The sequence below is a fragment of the Macrobrachium rosenbergii genome, chromosome 46 (assembly GCF_040412425.1).
Source record: "Macrobrachium rosenbergii isolate ZJJX-2024 chromosome 46, ASM4041242v1, whole genome shotgun sequence".
Taxonomy (NCBI): domain Eukaryota; kingdom Metazoa; phylum Arthropoda; class Malacostraca; order Decapoda; family Palaemonidae; genus Macrobrachium; species Macrobrachium rosenbergii.
In genome coordinates, this window is record NC_089786.1 from 18,064,681 (window position 1) to 18,076,339 (window position 11,659).

An 11,659-nucleotide genomic window follows, 5' to 3' on the forward strand; every position below is an offset into this window, starting at 1 on the left:
AATACTGCAAAACACAGGAAAGACTGAGTAGCGATTCACAGACTGCAAAACACAGGAAAGACCTGAGTAGCAATTCACAGACTGCAAAACACAGGAAAGACCTGAGTAGCAATTCACAGACTGCAAAACACAGGAAAGACCTGAGTAGCAATTCACAGACTGCAAAACACAGGAAAGACCTGAGTAGCGATTCACAGACTGCAAAACACAGGAAAGTCCTGAGTAGCAATTCACAGACTGCAAAACACAGGAAAGACATGAGTAGCGATTCACAGACTGCAAAAAACACAGGAAAGACCTGAGTAGTGATTCACAGACTGCAAAACACAGGAAAGACCTGAGTAGCGATTCACAGACTGCAAAACACAGGAAAGACCTGAGTAATGATTCACAGACTGCAAAACACAGGAAAGACATGAGTAGCGATTCACAGACTGCAAAACACAGGAAAGACATGAGTAGCGATTCACAGACTGCAAAACACAGGAAAGACATGAGTAGCGATTCACAGACTGCAAAACACAGGAAAGACATGAGTAGCGATTCACAGACTGCAAAACACAGGAAAGACATGAGTAGCGATTCACAGACTGCAAACACAGGAAAGACATGAGTAGATTCACAGACTGCAAAAAGACACAGGAAAGACATGAGTAACGATTCACAGACTGCAAAACACAGGAAAGACATGAGTAGTTTTTCACAGACTGCAAAACACAGGAAAGACCTGAGTAGTGATTCACAGACTGCAAAACACAGGAAAGACCTGAGTAGCGATTCACAGACTGCAAAACACAGGAAAGACCTGAGTAAATATTCACAGACTGCAAAACACAGGAAAGACATGAGTAGTTTTCACAGACTGCAAAACACAGGAAAGACATGAGTAGCGATTCACAGACTGCAAAACACAGGAAAGACCTGAGTAGTGATTCACAGACTGCAAAACACAGGAAAGACCTGAGTAGCGATTCACAGACTGCAAAACACAGGAAAGACCTGAGTAGCGATTCACAGACTGCAAAACACAGGAAAGACCTGAGTAGTGATTCACAGACTGCAAAACACAGGAAAGACCTGAGTAGCGATTCACAGACTGCAAAACACAGGAAAGACCTGAGTAGCGATTCACAGACTGCAAAACACAGGAAAGACATGAGTAGCGATTCACAGACTGCAAAACACAGGAAAGACCTGAGTAGCGATTCACAGACTGCAAAACACAGGAAAGACATGAGTAGCGATTCACAGACTGCAAAACATAGGAAAGACATGAGTAGCGATTCACACTCTTCAAAACACAGGAAAGACCTGTGTAGCGATTCATGGACTGTACAACACAAGAAAGACGTGAGTAGCGATTCATAGACTGTAAGACACATAAAAGACATGAGTAGCAATTCATAGACTGTAAAACACAGGAAAGACGTGAGTAGCAATTCATAGACTGTAAAAACAGGAAAGACGTGAGTAGCAGTTCATAGACTGTAAAACACATTAAAGACGTGACTAGCAATTTATAGACTGTAAAACACATTAAAGACGTGAGTAGCAATTCATAGACTGTAAAACACATTAAAGACGTGAGTAGCAATTTATAGACTGTAAAACACAGGAAAGACGTGAGTAGCAATTCATAGACTGTAAAACACAGGAAAGACGTGAGTAGCAATTCATAGACTGTAAAACACAGGAAAGACGTGAGTAGCAATTTACAGACTGTAAAACACAGGAAAGACGTGAGTAGCAATTCATAGACTGTAAAACACAGGAAAGACGTGAGTAGCAATTCATAGACTGTAAAACACAGGAAAGACGTGAGTAGCAATTCATAGACTAAAACACAGGAAATCGTGAATAGCAAAATTTCAAAGACGTCCTTTTTGTCTTACGGCGTAGGAAGCAAAAATGATAATGATTAGGATTGTTAACTCAATATATTGAAAAAAATACGACAGACGCAGTCTTCCTTTCCTTGAAATCGCATCAGAACGAAGAAGGAAAAAAGGATGGACGCTACAAAGATACAAAACATCGAAATCTTCGGAAATCGATTTCCGGATCTCGAAAACTGTCGAAAACTTTTCAAGGTTTTATAAAGAGGTGCTTGGGAACTACTTCACGTTTACACAAAACTTGTTCCACGAAATCGATTTACAAAGGAAACACTAAGACCGCCTGTATACTTTGACATTTATACTTACTTGCACGTACACACACATAATATGCAAAATATGTATACACATATTTATGTATATATACATATGTAAATATATATATACATAAATATATATAAATAATATATATATATATATATATATATATATATATATATATATATATATATATATATATATATATATATATATATATATAATGTATGTCTTTTACTGTCATACTACAGTATAAACGTGAAGAAAAAGAAGGCCAAAAACACTATTTGAACGGAGTTGCAACCATATATTTCGAGTACTCCTTTCTGTGACCCTGTTCACTGGTAAAATATGGATAGTTGAAATGTTACAAGGGTATATATACAAAGCATATGTAGGCGTGGCATTAAGTCTCCGATGGTATGCAGGTGACCGTTTCCCAAGGAGGGAAAATAAACAATTCCCTAGAGGTTTTTATCTTAATATATATATATATATATGATTTCATTTCTGCTAATAAAAACAAGAGAAAAAACAAAATGAAGTTTTTGAGTATGTGCGTGTGAGTGAATGTGTGTGTGTATGAATTTTTACTCAAAGGCGAAAATACTTCGACTCTGTCTTTTTGACTTTTAAAAATTTCCTGGGGTTTCAGCTGATGGTTAAATCATGTGAATCCTTTGTAGATTTTGATTGTACTATATATATATGTATATGGTGATATATATATATATATATCATATATATATATATATATATATATATATATATATATATATATATATATATTGTGTGTGAAATCATTCCAAAGGATGACAGTGTGTGGGAAAATTACCCATAAGCCAAGCAGTCACATACAGTATCTGATTTGTTCATTATATATATATATATATATATATATATATATATATATATATATATATATATATATATATATATATATATATATATATATATATATATATATGACTTTTCCAGTCACACTGGACTGAGTAATAGAGTGTTGCCTGATTAGGCTGCCTCTCGGAATGAAGAGCACTGACGCAACGAGAGAATTCCACAGTTGATCAGCAGAGGAAATGGACACTGATCGAACGGGATATTCATACAACTGGCAACTGACTTTTACAGGAAATTATATGATATATAATTATTGTATATACGTGTCCCGTCAAAAATGAATGTAATACTCGTGCTTTTAATATATCAAATACATTATTATACTCTGCATTTTCTTGTTTAAGATTTCGTGACAGTTAAAATAATACTATATGGATGAAGATTACATTCATGTAAAAAGATAATTTACAAAATATGAAAACTGTATCATAATTTACAAAAACTGTCCGCAAACCATTTTATTTGTATTTCACTGAGGCAACCATCGAGTAAAAAAAAAAAAAAAGAATAACTTGACATAATTCTCCTTATCTTAAAAGGAAACCTTAGTCCCAAAGAAAATAAAACGCAAAAATAAAGTTCCACTGAAATAGCGAGTGCCTTCAAAGTGTCAGTCTAGCTGAGGCACCGACCAAGTGCTGTTACATAACCAACCGTAACGTACTTTGCTCTGAATGGACACAACTTTGAAGATCCCTCCTTTTTCGAGTCTGGCCAAAAATGAAACTTCGTGTCCTTTTCTTTTTTTTTCGTTTCTTGTTTTTCTGGCAGACTTTCGCAACGTGAGACGAATGCTATCTGCTTTTTTTTCTTCTTTCGGGGCGGGAATGAAACACCACCGACGGTTTTATTTGTTCCGGTTGGAAATGAGACGCGACCATGAGTTTTATTTGTTCCGGTTGGAGATGAAACAATACTAGGATTCCTATTTTTATATTCCCAGGCCGGGAACGAAGTATTGGAAGAATGTTATCTGCTCGTGTGGGGAATGAAACGCCAGGCAATCTCTACTTATCCAGGATGATAGCAAAGAACTGACTTTTTCCCCTGTGCTCTCACTTCCTGAAAAAGTGAAAAGCCTGGCATGTGTTACTTCGCTGATTCTCATCAGCCTTACTGCAAGATTCTGTTCGAAGGTTACTGATCAGTTCACCCGCTAATAAGTAGATATTATTATAATAATAACAGAAACAACTAGCAGTGAATCCCGCTAGTTTTGAGGGGCGTCTGCTTTTGGGTTACTGGTGGTTTACGAAACTGACAGATGATGATGATTTTTTTTCCAAGTCTTGGTTTCTTAATTCAATTAATTAAAATGTAGATTAGAAACAATTCTACGGGGACGACATTACGCCTCACACCGCACGTAACAGTCGTACATGCAAACAAGCAGAATAGTGTAGTACAGATAACAAAGAAGAGGTCACAAATGAGAATATCGCTGCAAAGCTACACAAAGACTTCAGTGCAAATTCACGTAATTCCACCCAATAAATTCGACCTTTTTTTTTTTTTTTGGGGCGCAATCCTCCCTTTTATTTCTTTAAAGGTAGTAAACCTCTGAAGCAACGACGAGCTTGGTGGTATCCATTATGACAAATTGTTAAACCTCCATTGATATCTACAAACAATTAAGTATTGCGAAGGATTCACCAAATGAACCTTCTCACACAGGTTCATTAAAATCTGTTCTTCTGTTATTGAGATACCGTTTTAAATACGTATATAGATAGACATAGTCCCATTAAAACTGTTGTCGAAGGTAACATTAACAACAATAAAAACAACAACAACAATAATAATGATGATAACTTGTGAACATTTAGGAATTTCAGAAGCAACTGTGGTAAGTTAACAGTCTAATTTATACCTGCTTTCGCTAAAAGGAAATCAACCAAATGCTTGGCAAAACTTTAGTTTTATCTTTAAAACATCAATGACCAGAACTTTTGCAGACTGTAAACCACTACTGAAGCTGAGTAATCAACGCCCCCCTCCCCCCGCCCATGTTCTTTCCTTAAAAATTCAGCTCCTATCTCACAAATGAGGTCAACTTCTCTGCAAAATTTTCATAAAAATCCAAACATTATATACTATTTGCATAACTTTTCCTACAAAAACACAAGCAAACTAACCAAACCAAGCTCAAACCCACCTTGGTGGAGGTAATAACCAAACTATCAGTCATGGTAGTTCTTGATCTGGTCCCGAGTGCAATTCCCGCTGAAGGCTTTGATAGCCATTTGCCACACGACCCTAGCGACCCTGTTAGCTAGGGTATCATATAGCTACTGTATACCTGCCTTGCTCTCCCAGGACTCATGTGGGTTGAAACGCTCTACGGCCCAGGAGCTCAAAAACTACCTTTAAATCTTATTCTAAACAAATAGGTATCTCTGGGCACAGGCGCCTTAAAACTAATTTCGAAATTAAACAATAATCTTCTTTTCTTTCATTTTCTGTTGTATGGAGAGTAATTTGTAATTCCCCTTGGAGGGACTGCAACAATATTTTTGTTCCCCCATTTGTGTTCCATCGTGTTACTCTGTTTCGAACTTCTGTTTTTGACGTTGGCGAAATCATTCAGGAATAAGACGAAGTTTTTTAAACAATGACAATACATTTCCAAACTGAGAAGAGAGTTATGATATTAAAAAAAAAAAATCCTTTAACCTGGACCCAAATGTAGAATATAAATCAGACCTAGAAATCCTCTACCACTCAGATAAAAAAATACACCCCACTGCAGACCTAGAAACATATAACTTACACCCAAATATAATATAAATTATATATACTATACAGTATAAAAAGTATATGACATGCAGCAGGGAATATCATAGAACGTTGACCCAGAAATACAAACTCAAAACTAGGAAATACACTGTAACGTAGACCCAATACATACACTAATCTGCTATAACTTACAGCAGGAAATGCACTAGAACCGAGACCCAGACACAACCTGGAACAAAAACACGAGAGAAATGTAATGCGTCTCAATGGAAGCTGAAAAAAAGGCACTCATCAAGATGAAAAATTGTAAAATGGACAGAAATATTTTTCAAGAAATAGCCTATATAAATTATGAAGCTGAAAGTTTAAATAAAAGAAATGTCCGCCGTTTTATTTCCCATGAATTGACGAGGGTTCTAGCGAAGGTGAAATACAGATGAGAGGAAGGATATCTACGAATAGTTTATGAAGTCGCTCTCTCTCTCTCTCTCTCAATTTAGTCTTTTTCCCTTATTGCAATGTAAATTAGGGATCAGAGGAAGGCTTACCTAGTAGGCATCTCCCTCCCCAGTCTCTCTCTCTCTAAATTCAACGTTGTGTTCTCCCTGTGAAACTCTGTATAGATGAGAGAAGAAAATGTACTGCATGCAAACGCTCTCTTAAACCAGCATTTTCTTCCCGGTATACATAAAGCAGCAATGCGAGCGAAACATTTCCGTAAAATAAATGTCTCTCTCTCTCTCTCTGGCCACTAAATTACGCAATTCTTCCGGTCTTTTCACACATGCAAAATCTCCTAACAGGACTGTAATTCGCTTTCAGACAAACTAATTCTCCCGTAGAGTAAACTGCCCATTCATTCTAGAGCGCCCAGTGGTGGTGACAGCTGTCAATGGATGAGTTCGGATGAGCTAACGCAACGCGCACGATTGTTTTAGTTCAGCTTTAGTTCAACGGACCAAGTTATTGTTTATCCGCTTATGTACGTACATACTGACCCGTTGGCTGATTTAGCTTCTTCTGTGTGTTATTCATAGGTTAGTTTTTTGTCTCTCTGTTTTCCTTTTGATCACATGACAATCCTTTGGGTGAGGTTTCGCTTTGAAAGTATGTGCCTTGAAATGTTGTGTCACGGTAGGGTTTGCTCATTCTTAATAATAATAATTATAATAATGATAATGATAATCCTGGTGTAGGTGATTAGCTCGAAGCGCGAGATATATCATTAGAATATCGGTTTTATCCTCGATAAAAATTATTTTCAGTTAATTGTATCAGAAGATGAAACGTAATGAATTTACACTGCAACCTTTTGCAGAATTACAATGTAACTGTATGATAAATGGAAAAAGAAAAAAAGACAAATAAACATATATGTCAACAAATAAATAAAATTGAAGAATACAAACACTCATGTAAACACAAACACACACACAATACATATATATATATATATATATATATATATATAGTATATATATATATATATATATATATATATATATATATATATATATATATATATATATATATATATATATACACATATATAGTGTATATATATGCAAATATGTTTGTATGCCATATATATATATATATATATATATATATATGTATATATATATATATATATATATATATGTGTGTGTGTGTGTGTGTGTGTATGTATGAAGAGTCATGAAGTTTATGAGCTCTCAGAGGCTTTTGACGACATCATGATCATAATATCATCGGAGAATAAAACAAATATTCAGAACAAAACAATGAAGGAGGTAAACTGCCCATGCTTTGCTAGGAATAGTTAGAATGCAGTCGTGAACAGTTTACCAGAATGACAAATCACTTCTGCCTTTTGGGTTAGGACAGGGAAGAGGATCAAGTGCCTCCTACGGAAGAGTTACGTGAGATATGCAAAGTAAATGGAACAAGCTTTTACATGGCATTCATGAGCCTACAAAAGCTTATCACAGAACTGACAGAGTGGCAATAAGGAGGTTGCTAAGAAAGTATGGTAATGATGAGTTGCAGAAAGTGATGATAAGTTTTTATGGAGCAAGAAAAGCACGCAGTAGAATATGTAGAGAATGAATGTTTTGGTTGTAAAAGAGGGTCTGACATAATGATGTCGTCTCCATGGCAGCTTTGTGTATTTACAGGTGGAGCGTTGGGAGAGGTCAGAAAAGAAAGTTAAATGTGAGTGGAAAGTTTTAGGATGAGAAAACTGAGTTGTGAATTATGTAGTGTTAAATGGCTGAAATACTGGGACCCCAAAGAAGAATATTCATGAGCAAGATTGAGGAAGAGGAATATTCGGAGGGAAGGAGCGCCTCATATTATGCGTCAGCACACAGCAGATGGAAGGGCAAGTCAATGGGTGCACAGATGAGAAGAGAAATAGCTGAAGGTATTACCGACTTGACATGGCAGCAGCGAAATGAAAACCGGCATGTTATGCTTAAATAAGAAAGGCTGACATTGCAGCTATGAATGTCATAGGGATAAGAGAGTTTGATGAGAAAAAAGTGAGAATAGCAAATATGAAGGATACGGATGAAAAACGGGCTCTAGCCCGTTTTTCATCCGTATCCTTCATATTTGCCATTTTTGTGTATAAGAGCAACAAAACCCAATAAAAGTAGTAACTGGTGGGCTTAAATAATTAGAGGCTTTTTTGAAACGCAGTTGCCACAGAAAGATCTTCATGTGGCAGTTTAAAAACGGATGAGCAATTTATGAAAAAGATTTTTGGATGAAGAAAATTAATGGGTAAGTTCTTAGGTATTGATTTTAAAGTGGAAGATGAAAATTAAGGGATACTGGTCGAAGAAAACACGGGGGAGGGGGAGGGCGGTAAGTGACGTGGGTATATTGATGATCAGTTGAACTTGGACGACAGAAGAGAGTCAGTATTGAAAGTTGCAAGAATTTATCATAACCTGTTATGATGAATAATGTGCATGGCAGGATTTTATCTGAACAAGCACGAAAGACGATAGAAGCATTGATAAGGGAAGAATAGTGTATATTTAGAAAGAAACAGTCTGAGCTCATTGTGAAACAGTTATGTGAGAAGACTTTAAAGTGAAGGGAAAAAAGCTGACTGGGTTGTACCTAGAACTAGGAAAATCTTATGAGAGAGTTGACAGATATGCATTATGGAGGGTGATGAAGACGTATGATAATGGAGGCTGAATACTGAAGTGGCTGAGGAAAGATGAAAAGGATATAAAAGGGTAATATATGCAAGATATGAAATGGAGAAAATAAAGTTGCAAATAAAAAGAATCTGGAGCGACGGAGGACGTATTCAGACAACCTTCTAAGCGAAGAAACTGAAAGTGAACTGGGGACATTAGCGTGAGAAAAGGATTATTCGAGAAAAAAACAGCTGGTGAGACGAGAGGAGCCTCGGGGGAGATGAAAAATTGAATATTATTCATCTTCTGAATAATAATATAATAATAATAAAGTATGACTGACTTATTAACCACAGTCTGTCGGGTATGGGTGGGTGAGGAAAAGGGTAAAAAAGTTATGTCTGAGTGAAATAATTGTTCCTCCGTGTAACGTTGAGAGAGATGGAGGAGATTATTAGAATTCTAACTTGAGAAGTGCTTGGTCGGATTCTGATCGAGGGAGCAAGACATCAAAGAAAACGATTGGTAGGAAAAGAGCAGTGTAGGTGCAGATAAGGAAGTGGGTAAATGGGTTAGTATTAATTACGAGACGGGTATGTAAGTCTGATTGTAAAGGGAAAACTTAAATGTGGCATACATCGACATAGATAAAGGTAATCTTAGAACTAGTGATGATGGAATGTGGAGTGTTGAGGAAGCAGGCAATATAAGGTGAAATTTTGTGAAGGTTAGTCTGTTGCTTTGAGACGAAAGTGAAAGACGTTACAGTATGTAGCCTCGAGAGTCAGTGATTTGGTATGGAATCAGTTGTTCCGTATCGTTGTGGATGGAAGACAGAGAAAATGGCATTTGATGTAGGTGCGTGGGTGCAGGCTAAAAAAAAAAAAAAAAAAAAAGTATTTTGAAAGAGTGCTAAATGACCGATGTTTGCAGATAATACAAAAAGTTTATCAGGACAGCGAAAAGTAAGAGCAGAAACACGGGCACCGGTGAGGAAAATGAAGATTTTGAGAAGTTATGACTATGTATGTCAATATTCATGGCAGGTGGGAATATCCTTTCACTAATGAAGAACTGGAAAAGATGGTATCCTGCCTGAAAAAAAGTGAGCTCCAAAAAACTGAGGTGGTGTGAATTTGTGATGAAAACGGATGAGGAACAAGTGGGGTCCAGAGAACAGTAGATTTGGAAGTAGCAGGACGTAGGCCTGTAAGAAGGCCTCAGAATATCCCAAAAAAAAGGAGACTGATGGCGAACTGGAGGTGATAGTTCAGGCAGAAAGGGCATATTATGACAAATGGGAAACTCAAGTCTAGTTTAATTTGGGTGAAGAAAGGAAAAAGAAAATCAGGTCGACAAACTCATGAGTATAAATAGCTGGAAGAATCGTACTAAATTAAATCAACTGGAAGATTCTTACTGAATTTAACTGGAAGATTCTTATTGAATTAAACTAATGCACGCTGAAAGGCAACACACTTATGCAAATTAATTGTCAGATGGTAAATTCCAAGGCCAAGAGAGACAAGGTCTACCCAGTTGGGTGGAGTCGATGACGCATCTTAGAGGTACCAGCTCATTACGGCAATTCACTTGCTGACTCAGTAAGGAGGTAGACGAAGCTCCGCCTACGTGGGGGATTTGGGGGGAAGTGAGCAGACCTTCTCTTTCTCTTGGCCTTGGTAAATTCGATAACCGAGTGACAAAAAGGTGGAGGAAATGGGGAAAGTCTAAATTCGTGTCAAACGCCAAGGGGAAAGACAAATTTGAATAACGAATAATTCCCATCCCGGGAAAATAAATAGCACCTGAGAATGGAAATCATCTCAAAAGGGAGCTAAACTGCAAAGAGCGAAAACAATTCCCCAACAACACGTATATCTCTGTAGAATTCACAAAGGGGTCCGGCAGAGGAAGGATGAAATCATTCAATGCTTATAAAAATGCAAGCATTGAACAAATTATCGAGGAATAACACAAGTGCAAGTATTTATGTTTGCAATTATTGAGACTACTAATCTACAAAAAAAAAAAAAGTTGGACCACAAGGCACAAAAATTGAAGCCATATCATATTTGAAAAAAATTCTCACATTCATGAAAGAAATTGAACATACAAAAAGAGAGAGAGAGAGAGAGGGAAGAATTGTTAAATACTTGCTCATGATAAAAATTATAGCTATGCATGTCACTACTGGCCTCAGCAATAAAATAAGTAAAAATTCGCTCAGTTGCAATAATAATAATAATAATAATAATAATAACACTGAATATGAACTATGTAGGAACATATACATAAAATGCTCTATCGATCAAATGCATAAATAAACGTACTGTATACATAAACGAAGGCACTGACTTATGTTCGCGAAGTTACAATGACCGTCTTTCTAAAAAAACAAATAAATAAATAAATAAAAAATAAATAAAAAATAACAAATAAATAAAAAATAACAACGAATCAAGAAACACCGTAACACAAATCAGAATCATTCCGAAGAACTATAGCAAATAAGTATATATTAATTATCTAAGCTCGGTGAGGCTGCTGGGGAAGAGATGGGGCGGGGGTGGGGGTGGGGGTTCAGGTTAGTAGTAAGAGGCCAGTGAGAAAGTGCTGAGTCATCCGGAGGGGGTATGGAGACAAATCCCCTAATAAAGGACTTATCTTCTTCCTCAGCGAATCGATCTTGAGGATAATATTACTGCTGTGATCTACGTTGGAAAAATTCTG

The 11,659-nt window shown here is 36.6% G+C and overlaps 2 protein-coding genes across 3 annotated transcripts in view; one reads left to right on the forward strand and one right to left on the reverse strand.

Annotated features, from left to right (window-relative positions):
* LOC136830374 (SUZ RNA-binding domain-containing-like) overlaps positions 1–11,659 on the reverse strand; it is a gene marked incomplete at its 5' end in the record, with an annotated part of 703,764 nt that overhangs the window by 236,416 nt on the left and 455,689 nt on the right. Inside the window, one exon of the mRNA XM_067089909.1 lies at positions 5,982–6,018. Within this exon, the coding sequence (XP_066946010.1) occupies positions 5,982–6,018 (37 nt within the window). The remainder of the gene's footprint in view (positions 1–5,981; positions 6,019–11,659) is intronic.
* Positions 1–11,659, forward strand: part of LOC136830254 (QRFP-like peptide receptor) — a 290,055-nt gene that overhangs the window by 33,644 nt on the left and 244,752 nt on the right. The window lies entirely within an intron of this gene.